The sequence below is a fragment of the Terrapene carolina genome, unplaced genomic scaffold, assembly GCF_002925995.2.
Source record: "Terrapene carolina triunguis isolate 2854851 unplaced genomic scaffold, T_m_triunguis-2.0 Scaffold69, whole genome shotgun sequence".
Lineage (NCBI taxonomy): Eukaryota > Metazoa > Chordata > Testudines > Emydidae > Terrapene > Terrapene triunguis.
In genome coordinates this window covers 51,340,083-51,364,354 of record NW_020664420.1, presented here as the reverse complement: position 1 = coordinate 51,364,354, position 24,272 = coordinate 51,340,083, and the positions used below count along the sequence as shown (strand labels likewise).

General features: G+C 43.3%; 1 protein-coding gene across 2 annotated transcripts in view; it reads left to right on the top strand.

Annotated features, from left to right (window-relative positions):
- Positions 1–24,272, top strand: part of FAM172A (family with sequence similarity 172 member A) — a 319,644-nt gene that overhangs the window by 37,156 nt on the left and 258,216 nt on the right. For both annotated transcript variants that reach the window (XM_026649170.1, XM_024206925.1), the window contains exon 6: positions 17,898–18,089. In XM_026649170.1, the coding sequence (XP_026504955.1) occupies positions 17,898–18,089 (192 nt within the window). The remainder of the gene's footprint in view (positions 1–17,897; positions 18,090–24,272) is intronic.

Sequence of the window (24,272 nt, the reverse complement as noted above, 5' to 3'; positions counted from 1 at the left end):
GTGTGTCTCTTGTCCTTCAATTTAAGCATATGGTCAAGACATCCTCTTTGTCCTATGCAGCAGTTATAAACAAACTTACTGAATAACAAGGTCATTAAGGCAACATTACACTCATGTCAAGCAAACTAGGCCAAAGCCAGCACAAATATAACCTTACTGTCCAAACGTATGTATCAGACACGATCATTACAAAATTTCTAACAACATTATCTGGTATTAAGTCCTGGACCTCTAGTAGGAACAGAGCTGAATGGAAGCTGAATGTTCACGGTTCAAGTCCTGATAATACACAATGGTGGGTTGGCAGTATGGCACATATTAGAATGAGTTTTTTACCTTTTTCTTTTTAAATTAAAAAAAAAAACAAAAAAACCCTAGGAAATTGCACATAAATGATTTGCATACAAAGAATATTATATTTACGTTGCAAAGTCAAGCACTCCAAAAGTAGGAAACTCCAAATTTACAATTGCCTCTGCAATCTCAGTTCAGTTCCCTCAAGTGTCTGCATTATGATAAAATCTACAATTACATGAGAACATGCAATTTTTCTATAGGATTCCTGCCTCGTTTAGTGAATAGGATGGACACACAAAGGGGCAGAATTAAAGTTACACTGGCAATCATAAATCTGATATTTCTTAACTTTTGATTACTTGACTTTCCAAGCTAAATAACATGCTTTTAACATCATTTTTATAATATGTAAAATAAAAGTATATAATGCAAAACTATATTAGTGCAATTCTAAGACTGCTCTGCTAACTTAATGAAAAGTCAGGGCATGAAGAAAAGTTAAGTTTCCAGCCACAACTTGGACAACTATGTCTATGTTGTACATCCTGTATGTTATATGGAATGCATTCTCTACCTGATTTTCAAAAAGCCAGTTTAGCAAATATGTGATGACAGTAGTTGCATATGAAAATAAATAGTACAATTACCCACATTCATTTTTGTATACCTGACTTTTTGAAAATCAAATCTGTAGAGAGGGGGAAAATTGTATTTCTAACTGTATGTATGTAGGTAGATATTTATTTATTATGGTTAATACCTGTGGGCCAACCAAGAATGGGACCTATTGTGCTAGTCAGAGTACAAACACACAATAAGGCCTGGTCTACACTAGGAGGTTATGTCGAATTTAGCAGCGTTAAATCGAATTAACCCTGCACCCATCCACACAACAAAGCTATTTAGTTCGACATAGAGGTCTCTTAAATTCGATTTCTGTACTCCTCCCCAACGAGGGGAGTAGCGCTAAATTCGACATGGCCATGTTGAATTAGGGTAGGTGTGGATGGAAATCGACGCTAATAGCTCCGGGAGCTATCCCACAGTGCACCACTCTGTTGACGCTCTGGACAGCAGTCCGAGCTCGGATGCTCTGACCAGCCACACAGGAAAAGCCCCGGGAAAATTTGAATTCCTGTCTGGCCAGTTTGAATCTCATTTCCTGTTTGGACATCGTGGCGAGCTCAGCGGCACTGGCAACGATGCAGAGCTCTCCAGCAGAGGTGACCATGCAATCCCAGAATAGAAAGAGGGCCCCAGCATGGATTGATCGGGAAGTCTTGGATCTGATCGCTGTGTGGGGCGATGAGTCCGTGCTTTCGGAGCTGCGCTCAAAAAGACGGAACGCAAAGATCTACAAGAAGATCTCAAAAGCCATGACAGAGAGAGGATACAGCCGGGATGCAACGCAGTGCCGCGTGAAAATCAAGGAGCCGAGACAAGGCTACCAGAAGACCAAAGAGGCAAACGGACGCTCCGGATCCCAGCCCCAGACATGCCGTTTCTACGAGGCACTGCATTCCATTTTAGGTGCGGCCGCCACCACTACCCCACCACTGACCGTGGACTCTGAGGATGGGATATTGTCGAGGGCCGCTTCCTCGGAGATGTTAGCGGACGGGGAAGATGAGGAAGGAGATGAGGAGGACGAGGCAGTCGACAGCGCTTACAACGCTGATTTCCCCGACAGCCAGGATCTGTTCATCACCCTCACAGAGATCCCCTACCAACCGTCCCCAGGCATTAACCCGGAGCCAGAATCAGGGGAAGGATCAGTCGGTAAGTGTTTAAAACATGTAAACATTTATTTTGAACAGAACAGGAATATTAACAATATTAACAATGGGTTTTTCATTATTAGTTTGCCCTAGGCGTTTAACGTTTTAGTCCTTGCCAGTGCAGCTACTGGAAAAGAAGGTCTATATGTCCGGGGATAGAGCTAAAATCCTCATGGGACATCTCCACGAAGCTCTCCTGGAGATAATTGGAAAGCCTTTGCATGAAGTTCCTGGGGAGAGCGGCCTTATTGGGTCCTCCTTGGTAGGAAACTTTTCCACACCAGGCTATCATCAAGTACTCCGGGATCATTGCCTTGCAGAGCATGCTGGCATACGGCCCTGGTTTTTGCTGGCTTTCACGCAGCATGCGGTCTTTCTCTGTCCCAGAAATCCTCAGCAGAGTGATGTCGCTCATGGTGACCTGCTTTGAATTAGGGGAATGTTATTGTTGGGACTGCTTGCCTGTTCCTTTACAGAACTGTAACCGGCGGTTTACAGCCACGCGGTGGAGGCGGGAGAGGGGCAGCATACAGGGATCTTTCCCAGGGACAGCCGCGAGGGAGTGGGACAGGGACAGAGTTCATGCTTGCCGGATTGCCGGCAGCAGGAACTGGCCAACGCTAGGAGCATTGCTTTGAACGTGAAAGGAGGGCACTGCTATAATTTAAGTTTTAAGCAGCCAAAAGTCTACGGCTTACCATGTCAGCCTGCTACCCGAATTCCGCTGTCCTGCCCCGCTTGTCTGATCTCCAGTGCAAGACCCCAGGCACTGAATGCGAAGGCCGAAAATTCGATCTTGTCCTGAGTGCGCATGTGATAGGTGCTGTGCATGGTCTTGTTCACAGAGAAAGACTATGTTCATTGTTCACAAAAAATTATCTTTGTGAGGAATTCACTCCCTTTTTCACATCCCACAGCTGCGACTGTCTCCCGACCTACCTTGGCATCCCCCTCCCAGAGGCTGGCGCAGATTAGGCGGAGAAAGAAAATGACACGGGAGGACATGTTCTCAGAACTTATGGGCTGCTCCCGAGCCGAGGCGGCCCAGGAGACCCGGTGGAGGGAGAACATGTCCCAAATCCATCGATCACACATTGAACGGGAGGAGAGGTGGCGGCAGGAAGACCAGCAGGCGACTCAAACGCTGCTTGGACTAATGAGGGAGCAAACGGACATGCTCCGGCGCCTTGTGGATGTTCTGCAGGACTGGAGGCAGGAGGACAGAGCCCCGCTAACCGCCCTCCCCCGCTACAAAATCCCATACCCCCCTCACCCAAAGTCCCAAGAAGGAGGGGCGGCAGGGGCCGTGAACACTGTCACTCCACCCCTGCAGACTGCTCAAGTAACAGAAGGCTCTCATTCCCCAAAATTTGATAAGTCCTTTCCTTCCCACCTCACCCAAGGCCCCAGCCCAGTTTCATCCCCTAACTGTTTAGTTGCTAATAAAAAATGTTTCTTTTAATTACTGTTTCCATCATGTTCTTTTAGAGGACAGTGTGTTTGAAGGGGGGGAAGGGGATTGGTAATTGGACAGGACAGTCACCTTTACCAGGGTACAGACAGGGGGGCATGTTCAGCAGCAGGTCACACACACACTGCAGTCACTAGGCACCCTGGTCAGTCTGGGAGGTGGTTTTTATGTTGTGTGTGTGGGGGGGCTATGTGAGTTTGTGGCGGGGGAGGGCGGTTAGAGATCTTATGCAGCCGTCCTTATTCTGGATCACAGAGCCACGCAGCAGCATCCTCCCCCGCCACAAAGTGACATAGCTCCCACACACAGAGTTCCGAAAAGGAGGGGTGGCAGGCTCCGTTGAAACAACCAATCCAGCGCTGCGAACCACTCTAGGAGCAGGAGCCTGTCATTCCTCGAGTTTATAAGCGTTCTTTCCATCACTACGCCCGCTCCCCACCACAGTCTGCGTCCCAGTTTCAACCCTTTACCGCGAAACCCGTAATAAAGAAAACGGTGTTCATTAACAAAGTTACATGTATTTTATTTTTAAACGTGTGTTGGAAGGGGGGTGAACGGGGTATGTAGCTGCAGAGGATAGTCAACATAAACTGGGTAAAGAAACGGGGGCAGGTTCAGCTTCTCTTTAAACAAAGTTAATAGTCACAGGTTACCCTGCTCACTGAGGAACCTAGCTTTCAAAGCCTCCCGGATGCACAGCGCGTCCCGCTGGGCTCTTCTAATCGCACGGCTGTCTGGCTGGGCATAATCAGCAGCCAGGCTATTTGCCTCAACCTCCCACCCCGCCATAAAGGTCTCCCCCTTGCTCTCACAGAGATTGTGGAGCACACAGCAAGCTGCAATAACAATGGGGATATTGGTTTCGCTGAGATCAGAGCGAGTCAGTAAGCTTCTCCATCTCCCCTTGAGACGTCCAAAAGCACACTCCACCACCATTCTGCACTTGCTGAGACGGTAGTTGAAGAGTTCTTTTTCAGTGTCCAGGGCGCCTGTATAGGGCTTCATGAGCCAGGGCATTAGCGGGTAGGCTGGGTCCCCGAGGATCACTATAGGCATCTCCCACATCCCCAACAGTTATTTTGTGGTCCGGGAAGTAAATACCTTCCTGCAGCTGTCTAAACAGACCAGAGTTCCTGAAAACACGAGTGTCATGAATCTTGCCCGGCCATCCGACGTTGATGTTTGTAAAACGTCGCCTATGGTCCACCAGTGCTTGCAGCACCATTGAGAAGTAGCCCTTTCGGTTAATGTACTGGCTGGCCTGGTGGTCCGGTCCCAGGATAGGGATGTGAGTTCCATCTATAGCCCCACCGCAGTTTGGGAATCCCATCGCGGCGAAGCCATCTATGATGACCTGCACGTTTCCAAGGGTCACTACCTTTGACAGCAGTAGCTCAACGATTGCGTTGGCTACTTGCATCACAGCAACCCCCACGGTAGATTTGCCCACGCCAAAGTGGTTCGCGACTGACCAATAGCTGTCTGGCGTTGCAAGCTTCCAGATGGCTATGGCCACTCGCTTCTGGACAGTCAGGGCTGCTCACATCCGGGTGTCCTTGCGCTTCAGGGCAGGGGACAGCAGCTCACAAAGTTTCAGGAAAGTTCCCTTCCGCATCCGAAAGTTTCGCAGCCACTGTGATTCATCCCAGACCTCCAGCACTATGCGGTCCCACCAGTCCATGCTTGTTTCCCGGGCCCAGAATCGCCATTCCACAGCATCAACATGAGCCATTGCCACCATGATGTTCACGGCGCGGGGTCCCGTGCTTTGCGAGAGGTCTGTGCCTCTCTCAGACTTCATGTCCTCACCGCGATGCCGTAGCCTCCTCGCCCGATTTCTCAGCATCTGCCTCTGGAAAAGGTGGACGATAAGGTTCGAGGTGTTGACAATGGCCAAAACTGCAGCGATGGTCGCAGTGGGCTCCATGCTCGCAGTGCTGTGGCGTCCACGCTGTCACTCACCAGAAAAGCACGCGAAATGAAATGATTGCCCGCCAGCGCTTTCAGGGAGGGAGGGCGGGAGTGACGGTTGGATGACGACAGTTACCCAAAACCACCCTCGACACATTTTTTTCCCCAGCAGGCATTGGGGGCTCAACCCAGAATTCCAATGGGCAGCGGGGACTGCGGGAACTGTGGGATAGCTGCCCACAGTGCACCGCTTCCAATGTTGACGCTTGCCCTGTTAGTGTGGACTCACAAAGTTGAATTACTGCCCTTAGTGTGGATACACATGTTCGACTTTGTAATATCGATTCCACATATTCGATTTAAGTAAAATTGAACTACTCTCGTAGTGTAGACATACCCTAAGAGAGTCCCTGCCCTGAAGAGCATACAATAGCTAACCAGAAAAGGCAGACAAAGGGTAGGGGGAAAAGATATAACATACAAACTGAGTGAACAATGCAATGTCTGAAAACATCATTTTGGTTCTGCTTTTTCTTTGTTTTGTTGTTTAAATTATTTCAAAGGGATTATGTCAGTAGATGAGCTAGATGGGAAGACAAAAGATGGGAGGAGGGTTGGAAATCATGAGAGGGTGGCATGGGAGGGTTTGCAGCAACAGCTATCAGCAGAGTGAAAACTGAAGAAAGCAGAAACTAACATGATCACTGTCCTTCAGTCCCTGCTTAAACAGCTTTCTGTAGCTGCTGTGTTGGGTTCGGTCTCTGGGTGGGGTTCCTACCTATAGGTTCCTTCCTATAGACCATATAGCTGAGGGAATGGGCTGATGGTGTTTGTGGAAGAATTTTTAAACTTCTATAATATACTTTAGGACTGTGTTAAGTGTTACTTTTTTTTTTTTTCGCAGTAGATTTTAATAGTGTGCAGAAAATCCATTTGTCGGAAGTTCAGGGTGCCTGCACTTGAAGTTCTCTCATCATCTTTATTTTTGTTGTCCGAATAACAGACAAAACTGTTGTTTTTCTTTACATTTTTGGATTACATCTTCAGCAGCAGTATTGTGCAATATTCTTTTCAGATGTAGACTCAATAGCAGTAAGCAAAAAAAAAAAAAAAAAATCTAGTTCCTCTTTGAGTGATTCTCCATGCCACTTCAGGTGTGTGTGTGCCTAATGCAGCAGAGTTGGAGACTTTTCCTTTAGCGTTACCCTTTGAGGCAGTGCATGCACCCTCTGCTGCCTTGTGCTGCTGTATGATAAAATGGGTGGAGCGGCCCCAGACAGTCTCCGTTCCTTACTACTGCGATCGATAATTGGAGCATGTCAGCTTGCTTCTTCAAGTTTTCTCCTCTTACAGGGATTTTGTTTTTTCTTCTGTAAATAGTTGGTGCTGTTTGTTAGCAGAATTAGTTACTTAGATTAGTGTATGCTTCATTTGTTGGTTTTCTTCACTATTTTCATGAAGTGTCAGTTCACTCTTGTTACGGGGTGCTGACATCTGGTATAGGCGTATACCTCAGGCTCTGGGATTTAAACCTTGTGCCAGCCACAAAAAATGTATACCTCCTTCCACCTGCCTAAAGTGTCTCAGCAAGAATCATGGTAAGAACCACTGACAAATTTGCAGAAACTAAGCACTGGATGAAGAAAGACAGAGAGACTGTGCCATATTTTTATGGAGGCTGCCCTGCATCTGTCTTGTGAACCTTCCCACTTGGGGAGTGCACTGAGTGTTTTGGCATCAGTACAGAGTACACAACTGGACACTGTTGCTGAGACAGGACCGTTGGTACCAAGGAAGAAGCACAAAAGGTTAGATTTGTCCAAGGAGCTGAGACTTAGTTCTGCTAGATGATCAAGGTCCCTGTTACCATTCACCAGTAAGCACTTGGGAGGACAGGGGACAGTGTCCTCTGGAATTGGATGCTCTCTGGTACTGGCCTCTTTTCACTACAGGTCATGGACCTCAGCACTGTGTGAGACTGACCCTTGCCATGGTACTGATTATTGCTGTGCAACAACATCAGCAACAGGAAAGTCTCTCAGTACTGGTGATGCCAGGGGGATGTGCAGCAGCACAAGACTTTGCCTTTTGGTGCCTGATGGTATAGGAGACAGCTCACCTGGTACTGGTGCATCTTCAGGCCCTGGTTACGGACATAACTCAGGCTTGTGATCAGTGATCAGGACTGTGCAGGGATAAAACATTAGGGCCTTTGGCATTTTCTCCACAGGTGCAGTCGAGGGTAAACCTACCATGGTATCCCTGGTACTGACATCTCCAGAATGCCATCCTTGGATCTTGTCATTTCCTCGTACCGCACCACCATGATCAGCTGACTTCTGGTCCTCCTCGGAGTGTGAGTAGGCTTTTGTGTCCCTCACTTCCAAGACAGATGACATCACTCTCTTACTCTTTTATTGTGAGAGTTTTGTTGCTGGTACCCACTGGAGGTACAGAGACACTTCAGAGAAATGGAACCTTGGAGTACTCATGGCTGGGGTCCTGTGCTATACCAATGACCCTATTGCAGGGGGGTCGGCAACGTTCGGCACGCGGCTCGCCAGGGTAAGCACCCTAGCGGGCCGGGACAGTTTATTTATCTGCTGATGCGGCAGGTTCTGCCGATCGCGGCCCGCACTGGCCGTGGTTCGCCGTCCCGGGACAATGGGGGCGGCAGGAAGCCGTGGCCAGCACATCCCTCGGCCTGCGCCGCTTCCCGCCGCCCCCATTGGCCTGGGACGACTAACCGCTGCCAGTGGGGGCTGCGATTGGCCGAACCTGCCACATCAGCAGGTAACTAAACTGGCCCGGCCCGCTAGGGTGCTTACCCTGGCGAGCCGCGTGCCGAACGTTGCCGACCCCTGCCCTATTGGATCCCATGGGGCATGCCTCCCACATCCAGATCCTCTCCAATTCCTCGACCTTTTCAGTCTCCTACCAGGCAACATGTTAACTATCATAAGGAAGTCCAGGAGGATGTAATCGATACTGAGCAAAGCCATCAAGATCCACTCTGTATGCTCCATGAGGATCAGCCTTAGCCTCCCTTGCATTTATCCTCATCATTACCAGATGAAACTGCAGGTTCTCAGGATACTTCACCGGTCCAAGATGATCACAAGGCTTACCCACACCTTTTAAAGAGAGTTGCTACCCATCTTGATATCCCTGCTGAGGTGATCCAGGAGAGTTCTTGTAGATTCTCGTGGAAATGCTGGGTTAAGCAGGGCCTTTTAGAGTGGTTTTCCCTATCAATGAGGCCATGTAGAGCCTACAAGATCTTTATGGCAAACACCACCTTTTCTTCCTCAGACAGCCAAAAGAACCAAGAAAAGGTACCATATGCCTTCTCAAGGCTACAAACATTTTTATACCCATCCCTTGCCAGGTTCTTTGGTTGTTTTGGCAGTAAATGAAAAAGCACCTCAGGGTCATCTGTCTTTCACCTCAAACAACAAGGAGGCAAATAAATTAAACCTGTGAAAATGTATTCTATATCTGGTCTACAATTGGGCACTGCTAACTAACAAGCATTATTGACAAGATATGACTTCTCCTTTTGAGATAATATGCTGAAGTTCTCAGAAAAGTTGCCAGAGGAGACCAGACAGGAATTCCAGGCTCTGTTAGATGAGGGCAAGCTGGTAGCTCCCACCTTTCTACAAATATCCTTTGACAGGGCAGATTCAGCTAGAGCCATGTCATCTACAATATCTGTGCACAGATAGTCATGGCTTCAATCTTTGGGTCTACTGCAAGAGGTCTAGCAGATGATTCAGAATCTTCCCTTCTGTTCTCCCAGAAGACAGATGAGATGTTCCACAGTCTCAAAGATTGAATGCCCACTTTGAAATAGTTGGGAATTTACACTACTTTCCCTAAAAAGGAAGCAATTCTACTCTCTGCCTCTGCAGACCTTTTTCCACTGAGACAGCCTGATCAGTCTAGGAAATGAAGGAAAACCATAGGAGAAGACCAGCTCCTCCTCAGTTTTCGTCTTCAACTGGTTTCTCCAAGAAGTCAGACAATCCCAAGCAGTTTGTTTGCCTGTCTTGTCAAGGACAGAGTGCCAGATCCAGTTGTGCCGATTTCTCCTTTCCCTATTTTTCCAACAGGTTTTCCCACTTTCTATTATCTTGGTCCCATATTATCACAAGCAGATGAATCCTAAGTACTGTGGAACAGGGATAGACCCTGCAGTTTATTTCCATTCCTCCTTGCCCCGTCCTTTTTCAGGGACTCTTCTTACAAGGCTGTCCTCCTTTAGGAGGTCCAGTCTCTTATCCATTTTGGAGCTATAGAAGAGGTTCCCTTTCTTCTCTGAGGGAAGGGTTTCTATTCATGTTAGACTTCCTTTTGCCTTTGGAATCAGGAACTCAGACCCATTTTAGACCTGCAAAATCTGAACAAATATATAAAGAAAAGAAGATTTCATGCAATTACCCTGGTCTCCATTATTCCTTCCCTGAATCCCAGCAATTGCTATGTGGCCCTCCACTTGCAGGATGTGTATTTTCATGTCTCTCACCATCAAAGCAACAGGAGATTCCTAAAATTTCTAGTCAGTGACCCCATTTTCAGTTTACAGCCCTGCCCTTTGCGCTGTCTGCTTCCCCACAAATATTTACAAAATGCTTGGTAGTGGTGGCTGCATTCCTAAGAAAAGCAGGGTTGTAAGTATTTCCTTACCTGGATGGCTGGCTGGTACGAGGTTGATCCAAGCTCCTAGTAGAAGTCAGCCTCTTCAGAATCTGATCCCTCTGCAGTGTTTTGGCTCTGTTGATAAATGAGGACAAGCAAATATTCTCTCCAAAGAATATAATTTATAGGGTTGGTTCTGAATTCTACTGTAGCCAGAGTGCTCCTACCTCAAGCCAGATTCCAGACAATATTAAGCATTTCCATAGATCTCAAAGCCCATTGATCACAACAGTGAAAAGTTGTGTCAGGCTGTTGGGGCACATGGGCTCCTGCATGTAGGTGTCTCAGCATGCCAGAATTTGTCTCAGGAAATTGTAGGGCTGGTTAAGGTCAGTGTAATCCCTGGCTCATCAACAATTGGAAATGCTGCAGGAGTGATAACTCCTTGGACTGATGGATGGACCCAGCCAATGTATGTGTGGAAGTTTGCTTTGCCCCTGCTTTACTCACGCTGACTCTCATTGAAGCAATATCTCATGCTGCTTCTGTAGGCTTGGGAGATCACCAAGAAACTTACAAACTCAAGGTCTGTGGGCCCAAGAAGATTTCAATCTCCACATAAATGTGCAGGAGTTGTGAGCTGTTAATCTGACCTATTGAGCATTTCTCCCTCATATCTAGGGACAGAATCTTCGTCTTCATGGACAACACTGGAGTGATGTTCTGTGTGAATGGCCAGGGAGCGGCCATATCAGGTCATCTCTGTCAGTAGACAATACATCTTTGGGAGTTTTGCATCGCAAGTGCAATACATCTCAAAACCTGCCACCTTCCTGGGACTCAGCTTCATCAATTATTTAGATAATGGCAGAGAGAGTACATTTATAAAGTTTGAGGATGATACCAAGCTGGGAGGGGTTGCAAGTGTTTTGGAGGATAGGATTAAAATTCAAAATGATCTGGACAAACTGGAAAAATGGTCGGAAGTAAATAGGATGAAATTCAATAAGGACAAATGCAAAGTACTCCTAGTAGGAAGGAACAGTCAGTTGCACTCATACAAAATGGGGAATGACTCCCTAAGAAGGAGTACTGTGGAAAGGGATCTGGGGGTCATAGTGGATCACAAGCTAAATATGAATCAACAGTGTAACGCTGTTGCAAAAAAAAGCAAACATTATTCTGGGTTGTATTAGCAGGAGTATTGTAAGCAAGACATGAGAAGTAGTTCTTCTGCTCTACTCCGCGCTGATTAGGCCTCAACTGGAGTCTTGTGTCCAGTTCTGGGTGCACATTTCTGGAACAAATTGGAGAAAGTCTAGAGAAGAGCAACAAAAATGATTAAAGGTCTAGAAAACATGACCGATGAGGGAAGATTGAAAAAAATTGGGTTTGTTTAGTCTGGAAAAGAGAAGACTGAGAGGGGACATAACAGTTTTCAAGTTCATAAAAGGTTGTTACAAGGAGGAGGGAGAAAAATTGTTCTTCTTAACCACTGAGGATAGGAAAAAGAAACAGTGGGCTTAAATTGCAGCAAAGGTGGTTTAGGTTGGGCATTAGGAAAAACTTCCTAACTGTCAGAGTGGTTAAGCACTGGAATAAATTGCCTAGGGATGTTGTGGAATCTCTATCATTGGGGATTTTTAAGAGCAGGTTGGACAAACACCTGTCAGGGATGGTCTAGATAATACTTAGTCCTGCCTTGAGTGCAGGGGACTGGACTAGATGACCTCACGAGGTCCCTTCCAGTTCTATTATTCTATGATTCTAAGTTTCCTTTAAGGATGAGGACTAAGATCAGATATGGAGTGATTATTTTGTGAAAAGTGTTCACCCATGGGTTTTTGCCTTTTATCCTGTGAGTTCATTCAAGAGTATAGTGATTTTCTGGTTTCACCCACATAGTAGTTATTGGGATATTTAGTGCGCTGGATGAGGTACACCACATGTTGTGATAGGCTGGTGTAGGACCCATGGATCTTGAAAGGTATGTTCTGGGGCAGGGGTGGGGGGTAGTGATCATCATAGCAGTGGAGATATGTCTGCAGGTTTTGCATCTGGTAGTATGGTAGGGTTTGGTGTGTCCAGGTCTGTGGGGAGCTTGTTTCTGATGATGAGCGTGGCAAGGTTGGGGGTTCAGGAGAGATTTCTTTCAGTATGTGTTGTAATTGTTTGATACCCTGTATGGGTTACAGTGTGGGATGGTAGATGACAACTAGGGCTGTGTGGTGAGGGTTATGGGGTTTTTCCCCTGGTATTGAAGCAGGTTCTCTCTGGGTATTTGGATGGCCTATTTCATGATGTAATCTATTTCCCTAGTGGAGTGTCTTTGTTTGGTGAAGGCGGTTTTAAGGGTGTGAAGGTATGTATTCTGGACTTTCTCCTTGGAGCATATTCTGTGGTATGTGAGGCCCTGGCTATAGATAACAGATTTCTTGGTGTGTTTGGGGTGATTATTGGATCTGTGAAGATAAGTGTGGTGTGGGTTTCTTCCTGTAATAGTCTGTAGGGTTCCATTGTTGAAGCTGGTCATGATGTCCAGGAGGTTGATGCTGGTGTGGGAGAGTTCTTTGAATGGTCTCTTACAGTATGTGTTAACTACTTATGCTAAAGAATCTGCTCCACGTTGTATTTAGCTGTGACACCCTGACTTTCTCAGATCTGAAGAAAAACTCTGTGTAGCTCAAAAGGTTCTCTCTTTCACCAACAGAAGTTGTTCAGTAAAAGATATTACCTTGGCCACCTTCTCTCTCTCACATTGCATTATTGTTGGTATGTTAATATTGAGTCTTAGTTTTTCTCCATGTTTTTCTTGTTTCTTCACTTGCAACATCTAGTAGCAGACCTGCAAGCTTAAATCAGGAGGAGTATATTCCAGGGTGAAATACTTCAATCATTTCTTTAAATTGCTCATTTTATGCTCCATTGAAGTCAATGTTAGCATAAAGAAGATATTCTTTGCATTTGTTGTTTTTATAGCATAATCAGTGATTGATCTTTGCTGCTGTTTGAGCTGAAAACTAGCAGAGGTTGTTACTAAATTAAGCTTACGTTTTACAGCTGCTGGAAGTCCTGAATCAAGAATTTAAATTATTGCAATTTTATTTCATTGGCAAAGATGGCACAAAAAGTCTCACTGTGCAGAATCTTCAAAGTCATCAATGTTTTGCTCTTCCTCTTAAATGGACAAAATTTCATTCAGTGTCATATCTGATCTAATAGAAAATGAAGAAACTTATTTCTTTGATAAGCAAGAATCCTCTCTGTCTGACAACTTAACAACTTTTGGCATTATTTACATTTTCCTTTAGAAGAATTATCTATTTTCATTACTTCAGTCAGTCACTTGTTTTCAAACAACTTTCTTAAATTTTGGGCATGATAAGTTAGATGAATTCATAGACTGACATTTAATAATCACTAAATACTAATCATACTTTTTGTGGTATTGATAACCAGCTTTCACATTTCCTGGTTAGAATATAAAGCAACAACCTAGTGATTCAATATTGTGAGGACTGAAAAATAAAATGGACTAGGCAGCTTTATGTAGAACTGTGTGTTCAGACTCCTTGATCACATTCCAGATGTTTTTAGAAGTTAGCAAACCTGTACCTCCCTCACTGCTGCTCAGTGTATCCCTCTTTCTCTCTTTGACATCCAATAACAGTTATTTCCACTCACTAGCCATACACGTAAGTGATTCCACCCATTCGTCTTCCTCTGTGGGCTTCTAGATCTATGATTTTCATAATGTTTTTTAATAAGCAATTTTAATGGTCTCATCATTTCCTTTTAGTGTTTTAGAAGAGTTAAAATTTTAATTCACAGAAATAAGAGCCTAATGTTTCATGTAATTATTTCTTATTGACACAAACAATCTCTTTAACCCTATTTATTGATGAAATGTGCGCAAAGTGGTGGTGTTCTGTTGCTGATGAAAACATTGTGTATATTTATTATTATTATTTATTGTCTGAGGTATTCTGAGATATCACATGAAAAATTGTGCTTTAACTTGTGGGAAAATTGAAGTAATGTTTAGAAACTTGAAATATTTCATAATATATCTAGAGTATATTAGCTCATCAGATAACTCTGGGTATTACTATAGGTTTGGAAAAACTGCAAAGTGTATGTAATTCACTAAAAACCAGAATCTGGAAACGAGGAATACAGTCAAAGATTGCATTGCCTGTAAAATGCCAATAGAATTTAGGATGATTTGAAATTCCTAGCTACAAAACTAAAATGATTGAGTTTGTGTTTCATGTGAATAGCAATACTGACTCTAATTGTTAAACTAAACTTTTTTAGTTTTGCTGAGTTTATTTAATTTGTTTAAATGAAAGAGCAGAGTTAAGATCATAGTTAAGCGTTCATGAGCACATCTAAAACTGAATTGTTAATAGATACAAATTGCTTTATGCAGTCTCACTCTGACTAGAACTAAATGGTATTGTAGGCTGATTTGTCAATAAAGTGAGGTTGTGCACAAAAGTGACCTTTATGTGCATTCCTTAGTGAAAGCTTCATTTAATGAATTATTGCTGTTTGAAGACAAATTGGTTTGAAGAAAAGTTTCCAAATGTAATTAAGTTGACAAAGGGAATAAGGTTTTTTCCCCCTCTGTTCAGCATTAACCCATTTATAGAAGTGTGAACTAGTTAATATTATGCCTTCTAATGCATGTGATTAGTGCAGTGTATTAAAGTGTACACTAAATTACGCTTTTTTCAATTTACATTTTCATCTTAATTGTGGCTATTTCTAGTTTCTTAAATGTTCAAATTGTTTGCAAAACTCAAGTTCACCTTACTAGATATCATTTGAGAGCTAATGTTTTGCTTCTCCCACTCCCAATATAGCTACAATCTTTCTTTATATTGTTATTGTTACTAATACTGTTGTTTGTTGTGATGGTAGTGCCTAGATGCTCCAGCCAAGACTAGGACCTCATTGTGCTATGTATTGAACATACATATTGCAAGCTCTTTTGGGTAGGGATTGTCTCCTATTGTCTAACTCAGAGGTGGGAAAACTACGGCCCGTGGTCCGTTTTAAGCCAGCCCGTGAGCCGCACCATGCAGCTCGGCCCCGCTCCAGCGCTCCAGCCGGGGTGCTGGGTCGGGGGCCGGACCACATGGCTTGGTCCCACTTCAGCGCTCTAGCAATGGTGCAGTGTCGGGGCCGCACCACATGGTCTTACCCGGGGTTCTTTCAACCCAAAGCTCTTGGTAACTTTTACTCTGTGCGAGGTGGTGTCAGTAAACAAATCAGGGGAGACATGGCCGTCCAACCGATAGATGGCTGGCACAAACAGGACAACACGAGTGCTTTCACTTAAAGCTAAACTTTACTTAGTCTCAAGCACTTACACACGTCTGCAACAGGTTAGTAAAACACCCCCAACCCTCGATTACCGAAGCTGAGTATGGCTCTCGAGTGGCACAGCGGCAGCCCGTATGCCGGTGGGGAACACAAGATGCACCCAGAGGAGAGACCAGTCCCGACTTGAAGAGTTCTCCCCTTATTTTATACATTAGTAACACAACGACATGTCCCTTAAAGAAAACTTGCTAATCAAGCAGTCCTAATGGTCAAGCAAGAGGTTTTCTTCTGATTATTGATTAACTAGGTGTGGGTTTTTCCCAGAGTTTGCAGCCTTGAGACCCTAATAGACACATTCCTGAGGGCACATCCTGCTCTTCTAAAATGCATGTATCAGCAACTTCAACACAGTTCTTACCAGGAAGACATGGGGTCAAGCTGCCCTTTCTGTGGCACCCAAACCCCCCTTCCCTCCTGCCTTGGTCAAGCTGAGGCTGGGACATGGCCAATTTACAGCCTGCTGACTTGGCTGCTTTTAGCAATACTCAATAGTGGTTTCAGGCACTTTACTGATTTGCTGACATGTCCCCGTACAGTGGCTCCCAGAAGCCGAGGCATGGCCCCGCTCCGGCTCCTACACGCTCCACTGGAAGCTGCAGGGGCGGCGCAGTGTGCAGAGCCGCCCGGCTGCACCTCTGCATAGGAGCCGGAGAAGGGACATGCCACGGCTTCCGGGAACCGCTTGAGGTAAGCACTGCTTGGAGCCTGCACCCCCTGAGCCTCTCCCCACGCCCCTGCCCCAGCCCTGATCCCCCTCCCGCTCTCCAAACTCCTCGAGCACACTCCTGCACCCCAAACCTCTCATCCCAGTACTACCCCAGAACCCGCTCCCCATCCTGCACCCTAACCCCAATTTTGTGAGCATTCATGGCCTGCCATACAATTTCTATTCTCCAATGTGGCCCTCAGGCCAAAAAGTTTGCCCACCCCTGGTCTAACTAGACAAGACAAAGAAGGGAAGTATATTCCCTATTTTAAAGAGGGGGAACTGAGGCTCCATTTTCCCCAAAATTGTATGCTGTTTGGAGGCAGAATGTATGAAACGCAACAGGATTAAGGTTTTGGTATCAAAGTAGGAGCTGTAATTGGGTGTGACTCTGTGAGTGGTCCTTACTTAGGTCATTTTATCAACTCCAATAAGACTGCTTGTGTGAGTAAGGACTACCTGTATTAAGAAAAGTTTGTAATATCATGCCCTATGAGTTTTGAAAGAACGAAAGAAGGATAAATGTCCATACACAAAAGACAAACTGACTTGATACAAAACTTCTAGCTGTATCTTAATTGTTCAGAAGCTTTTGTATTTTTGTCCTAGAGAAGCAGAGGGCCCTGTTTCTTCAAAAGTCATTGATTTGCTGTATCCTGCCCCCAAACATATGGGTCTGACTTGCACAGTCACACAGGGAAGCAAGGTGATACAAGGTACCCCCTTACAAGCCTGCATCAGTTACGCATGCTATGGGTAATTGGGCAGGAGGTGCAGGAGAGTAGCTCACTGCATTTCCCCCTCCCCTGCTGCTTATTCTTGTGCTTGGAAGGGAACAAGGAATAGATGGGACCTGTAGCTCTGCCCCCTCAACATTCAGGTCAGCATAGTTGTGCTGGTGCTTCAGGCTGGGTACTCTGCACCAGGTACATAACTGGTGCAGTGTGTTTCCCCAGCTTCCAGAGAAAGGGGAACACTGGATATCAGATTGTGGCTCTTTGAATCGCAATCTACTTCTCAGGCTGTTCCTTAGGCAGCACAACAATGCCCTCACTCAAAGCCACTCTTGAGTCCAAAATTGGATTCCTGTATTTTTTATGTGTTTTGTATGTAGATACCTGTCCTTTTAAGTTTATAATGGACTAAATTTATGCTACTGTTTCATATTTGGATAATTGGCTATTTATGTTGTGGGGACTGAAATGGAATGCTATGACTTTTTCACTTTTATATATTTTCTAGATGATCTATTATTGCTGCTTCTGGCAAATAAGATGTGACAAATTACTTTTTTTTCCTCCCAGGTAGTCCTTTGGTGGGCTTTATTTTCTGTCAGTAAATTTATGTGAACTTCTAAATTCCGTGCCTTTTACTCTTTTTGTACCTTTTATACTTTAAAGCTTAATCGTACTTCCTACTTCTATTTGATGCAGTATAAGTGTTCTTAGTTGTAATGTATTTTTTTGCTTTTCACATTAGATCGCAAGGTCTTTAGGGCAGGTTTTGTCTTATTCTTTGTTTTTACAGCATCAAACACAGTGTGGCTTTCACGTGCTAACATAACACAAATAAATAGTAATGATGTTTGTGTATAAATTCCAATGCTACTTTATAATTGCAGCTATTAGGTTTTCTTAATATGTCTATTGATACACCAGAATGTGTTTTTATTTATTTTTAAATTTATTTTTTTAAATTTCAGGTAGATGCTACTGAGAGTGAGCCAAAGAGTTTTATCTTTATGAGTGAGGATGCATTGACAAATCCAGATAAACTGATGGTTTTAATTCATGGTAGTGGTGTTGTCAGGGCAGGTCAGTGGGCTAGAAGACTTATTATAAATGAAGATCTGGACAGTGGCACACAGATTCCATATATTAAGAGAGCTATTGAGGTAAGTGTGTGTGTATTAACAACTATCAATAATCTGTGACATTTTTGTTAAGTTATATTAAATGTGTTCCCATAAATTCATTTTATTCATGATTGGAATGTTTTGTTGCCTTATTTTCAAAACTTTTATCTAATTCTTTTACTACAAGAGAGAAACTTGTGATTTAGTTTTGTGTAAGACTGTTATGGTGGCACTGCCATGTAGCTTAATGTGGCAGCTAGACAAAACCCTTAAAGGAAGAAAAAGAAATATGACAGAAAGCAATCCAGAAATTAGTTAGGATTTCTTTTACATTTCATCAGATTTATGTGTGTTCTCATTCAAATGTCTATTGTAAACCTTGTGATAATGTGATCATTTTAAATAAACACAGTAAGCTTTCTTAAGCTTCTACTAAATGTTTTTTTGGGGGGAAGGTGCCCCTCTCTCCTCAGTCAAACAAGTCTTATTCTGACAACAGCTCTGACTAGTGATTCATTCTAGTTCACACATTCATACCTGAAAATATCAAACATTTACATTTTGTGGGCAGTATGTTAATTGATTTTCCATACCCCCCCACACACAAAATGGTATGGATACATGTAGTAACACATGGGAAAACAGTATGCAATTTGTACAATATTTGGAACATTTCTGCATTAAGATTCTCACTTACACTTTGCTAGCTGAATTAAAACTTTCTGCAATAAACATCTGAAAATCACGTATAAGGGTCCCAAGTTTTTTCTTTTGTTCTTTCTACATTAAGTTTAATGTATTACTATTGCTCATCACCAAATTAATGCCTGTCTTGTTAATCTCCGTTTGGTTATTACTGCTTTGCTAATTACATCTGTAATTTTTTGCAGTGGGCCAAACTGTGGGTTTTTTTTTGTTTGTTTTTTGTTTTGTTTGTTTTTTTAATTGAATGGATTTTCTTCATTTTTTTATTTTTTGGTAATGTAAAGTGATGTACTGGCCAAAATGTTGGATGTAAGTAAACCAAGAGCAGTTAGATAGGCTTGTGGAAAACATTTGTAGTATATCAATTGCAATTAATTTTGTTCTGTGTTGCCCAGTTTACTGCTGAAGTGCTGCACTTTGTGAAATAAAAATAAAAAGGAGGATTCTGACAATGTGACATTGGTACATCCCTTCTTTTAATACAGACTAAAAAATTTATTTTATTTCAATCAAGGAGCTAACTTTTTAATAGGTTTTGATCTAAGAGTTGAGAATTCTGTTGAAAATGTAACATTTTTTCTTTATCTGTTTTTCAAGAAAAACACCAAAACAGTGCAATGAGCAAAATATTTTAATTAAATATTTATAGCCAATGTAAGGACAGAGGAATTTAAAGATACACACCTATTGCTTTATGCTTTTAGTTTGTCATCTTTCTTTATTAATTTAGTTTTAAATTTATAGTCCTCTTACCTGTGATAGTAATAACTATTAGCATAAAAAGAACATAGCACATACACATTTGGTTTTACTTAAAAAGTTGGTAAACATTGTATATTTAGATAAAATACCTTTAAAGAAAACTGCTTGATAGAAAATATTAGAATAGATTGCATTATGTTTTGATATATTAGTATACTTTAATCTTTTTAACGAGGATGGGGCACATCCAGTTAGGACAGAATTTTTACACCAATCTAGCTCCTCTCAAATCCAGCTCCTTTGAAGTATTTGGAATCATTCAGGTTGTGCCCCAGGAAAAATAATACACAGATAGTCATATGATCATATCAGGTGTGCTGAATGCACTGATTGTCTAATCAACTTTTCCAATATAGCCAATCATGCATTTTTAGGCACGAGGCCTCCATGTTGACATCTGTGGAACAAAATATATGATAAAAAAGAACATTGCTTGGGAATTTCCTCAATCTGATATGGTGATCCAGCTCAGGTGGATTGTATATTATGAAAAACTGACATTTCTCCTGTCAACACAATATAACGATATTCCAACTGAGCCCTAAGAAAGCACATTGAAATTAGGCACCATAAAGCCTATAAAATTCTCCTAAAACCAGTTAATATGGTGCATCCATTCAAGGCTTGTTTCTATTAAAATCTATATAAATTAGAGAACACACCATTTTCCTGGATGTCACTTTTACTGAACTGGGTCTTCAGTAATTTGAGGGCCAAGAAGATGTCTGATTTAAGTACTTCCAACTCCCAGAAAATGATAGTACTGCTTTTCAGATTAAAAGTCCCAACTGAAACTTGTGATAGTGATTGCTTCAGATACTATGTTTCCACTCTAGGCTGTTTGGTTGTTCTGTTTGTTGTTTTGGCCTTGATATTTTATTAACTCTTCCAACAAAAGAGAGGTCTCATCTTAAATGAAACATGCAGAAAATGTTTTCTTTATAGGGGAAATTTACAATGTTTTAGAAGGAGATATGTATTCTATGGAGCTTAGTATCTTTCACATCAACATATTAAATGAATCTACTGAGGATAATAGTATCCAAGGCTTGAAAATTCCACTCATTTATGGTGAGTAGGAAACTAGCATGGATGACTTCCAACAGCTTCTGCAGAATCTAGATTTTTCCTTTTAAAAAAATAAAATTGTCCAGGCCTTGTGCTTGTGAAAGTAATATTTTAAATGTTAGCTGAGCATAAATTTGTGCTGGCCTCTCTACCTTAACCTCAATCTCTGCTGCCCCTTACAGATGTCCCAATTCTAGTTTAAGTGAAAACTGAACAGAGTCGTCAGTTTTTGGTCTTGCTATTCAGCACCCTGTGGGGCAGCACGCAAGGATCAGATAAGTTTCACTGTGTTTGAGAAAGCTCTGAGGAACAGTAGAGGAGGGGAGGACCAAAACAGAGAGCCTGGGGGAGGAGCTGAGTAAATAGATATGCAGCCCTCACGGCCAGAAAGCTGAGGGAACACAACAGGAGGCTCTCGCACAAGATGGAGGAAACAGATAAAGACTGGGCCTTCTCCATTCCAGCAAACTGGGAGGGAAAAAAGGGAGTGAAGGGAAGGGCTTAAAATTTATCAAGCCCGTAATGGCTGGGGTCTGACACAGAAGATGAAACCCCCAACCAGAGCCTTGGGAGAGCACCCTGGTAGGAATCCCAGCAGCCAGGGAGGTGGTTTTCTTCTCATCTGAGTGTTGCCTTGATAGTGCCCCTGCCTCTATCTTTTTATCAGTCTTTGGTTAGTAGGTTTAATCCTTTAGAAATGAGGTGTCAGGTAAATTTCCAAGCCCCATGTATATGAGAAAGGAAGATTAATTAGAACTGAGAAGAGTGGTATAGGAGAGAAGACATTTTGGAGGGAGATATGGAAGAGGAAAACAGAAAATACAGGTGATGAGTTAGTGAACTAAGTGTGGGGAAACAGAGAGAGAGAAAAGTGTGTAGAGGGTGAGAGAAGAAAAAAAATAGAGGTATTAAAGACAGCATAGGATAAATACACCAAGATCTATGTTAGGAAAGCAAAAGTGAGTTGGCCTTGTGGAATACACTGAGGATAGAAAAAAAAGGTTAAGCAAAAGCAAGAGGGACTTAATGGATTTACTGTAATTTTAACGAAGTGGAAAGTTGATTGACAATGTGTTACCATTACAATACAGAATAAACAGTCCACAGCTGTGGTGTTCATTCAAATTGAGGGGCATAATCTTGGGAGGCATAGGTGACACCAATATCTTTCACTCTGGTTATTAGGCTTAGTCCCTGGGCTAGGAGGTGATGGGTAATTATTTTTTTAAGTCCAGATGGCATCCTAACACTATTGTAGTGTCATGGGTACAGCTATATTTCAGGACTCAACAGCATTTCTTACTGTCACTGTAGCTGGTCAGAGATCCAGCAGATAAGCTTTGAGTTTTCATATCAGTTAAAATAATTCATATGGTAGTGACTTAAAGGCACACATATGAATACATATCGGAGATAAGGTAGCACAGGGTTATTGACTAAGTCAAGGTTATTGACTAAGAGTTGCATGGCAGGCAATCTGAACATTGAGACTTAGCCTATGCGCAATATGCCTCAGGTGGCACGTGACCAGGATTAATCACCGAATTTGATCCGTTGGTTGGATCATCAGCTTCCCCAGCTTGGGCTGGGTACTGATGAGGAGTTTGATGTGAACGCTGATCGATACCCCCCTGAACACTGAGTTAGGGGATATATCAGCCATGCAGATGATAACACTTTCAAATGATGCTGCAAAGATATCTGAACAAGTATGGGAGGAAGCTGAAATTGATTTCAGAGTAGCAGCCGTGTTAGTCTGTATCCGCAAAAAGAACAGGAGTACTTGTGGCACCTTAGAGACTAACAAATTTATTAGAGCATAAGCTTTCGTGGGCTACAGCCCACTTCTTCGGATGCATAGAATGGAACATATATTGAGGAGATATATATACACACATACAGAGAGCATGAACAGGTGGGAGTTGTCTTACCAACTCTGAGAGGCCAATTAAGTAAGTGAAAAAAAACTTTTGAAGTGATAATCAAGCTAGCCCTGTACAGACAGTTTGATAAGAAGTGTGAGAATACTTACAAGGGGAGATAGATTCAATGTTTGTAATGGCTCAGCCATTCCCAGTCCTTATTTAATCCTAAATTGATTGTATCTAGTTTGCATATCAATTCCAGCTCAGCAGTCTCTCGTTGGAGTCTGTTTTTGAAGTTTTTCTGTTGTAAGATAGCCACCCGCAGGTCTGTCATTAAATGACCAGACAGGTTAAAGTGTTCTCCCACTGGTTTTTGAGTATTATGATTCCTGATGTCAGATTTGTGTCCATTAATTCTTTTGTGTAGAGACTGTCCGGTTTGGCCAATGTACATGGCAGAGGGGCATTGCTGGCACATGATGGCATATATCACATTGGTAGATGTGCAGGTGAATGAGCCCCTGATGGTATGGCTGATGTGATTAGGTCCTATGATGATATCACTTGAATAGATATGTGGACAGAGTTGGCATCGGGCTTTGTTACAAGGATAGGTTCCTGGGTCAGTGTTTTTGTTCAGTGATGTGTGGTTGCTGGTGAGTATTTGCTTTAGGTTGGGGGGTTGTCTGTAAGCGAGGACAGGTCTGTCTCCCAAGATCTGTGAGAGTGAGGGATCATCTTTCAGGATAGGTTGTAGATCTCTGATGATGCGCTGGAGAGGTTTTAGTTGGGGGCTGAAGGTGACAGCTAGTGGTGTTCTGTTATTTTCTTTGTTGGGCCTGTCTTGTAGGAGGTGACTTCTGGGTACTCGTCTGGCTCTGTCAATCTGTTTTTTCACTTCAGCAGGTGGGTATTGTAGTTTTAAGAATGCTTGATAGAGATCTTGTAGGTGCTTGTCTCTGTCTGAGGGATTGGAGCAAATGCGGTTATATCTCAGAGCGTGGCTGTAGACAATGGATCGTGTGGTGTGTCCTGGATGGAAGCTGGAGGCATGTAGGTAAGTGTAGCGATCAGTAGGTTTCCGGTATAGGGTGGTATTTATGTGACCATCGCTTATTAGCACAGTAGTGTCCAGGAAATGGACTGCTTGTGTGGATTGATCTAGGCTGAGGTTGATGGTGGGATGGAAATTATTGAAATCATGGTGGAATTCCTCAAGGGCTTCTTTTCCATGGGTCCAGATGATGAAGATGTCATCAATGTAGCGCAAGTAGAGTAGGGGCGTTAGGGGACGAGAGCTAAGGAAGCGTTGTTCTAAGTCAGCCATAAAAATGTTGGCATACTGTGGGGCCATGTGGGTACCCATAGCAGTGCCGCTGACTTGAAGGTATATATTGTCCCCAAATGTGAAATAGTTGAGAGTGAGGACAAAGTCACAAAGTTCAGCCACCAGGTTAGCTGTGACATTATCGGGGATACTGTTCCTGATAGCTTGTAGTCCATCTTTGTGTGGAATATTGGTTTAGAGGGCTTCTACGTCCATAGTGGCCAGGATGGTGTTTTCTGGAAGATCACCGATGGATTGTAGTTTCCTCAGGAAGTCAGTGGTGTCTCGAAGATAGCTGGGAGTGCTGGTAGCGAAGGGCCTGAGAAGAGAGTCCACATAACCAGACAAGCCTAATGTTAGGGTGCCAATGCCTGAGATGATGGGGCATCCAGGATTTCCAGGTTTATGGATCTTGGGTAGCAAATAGAATACCCCTGGTCGGGGTTCTAGGCATGTGTCTGTACAGATTTGTTCCTGTGCTTTGTCAGGGAGGTT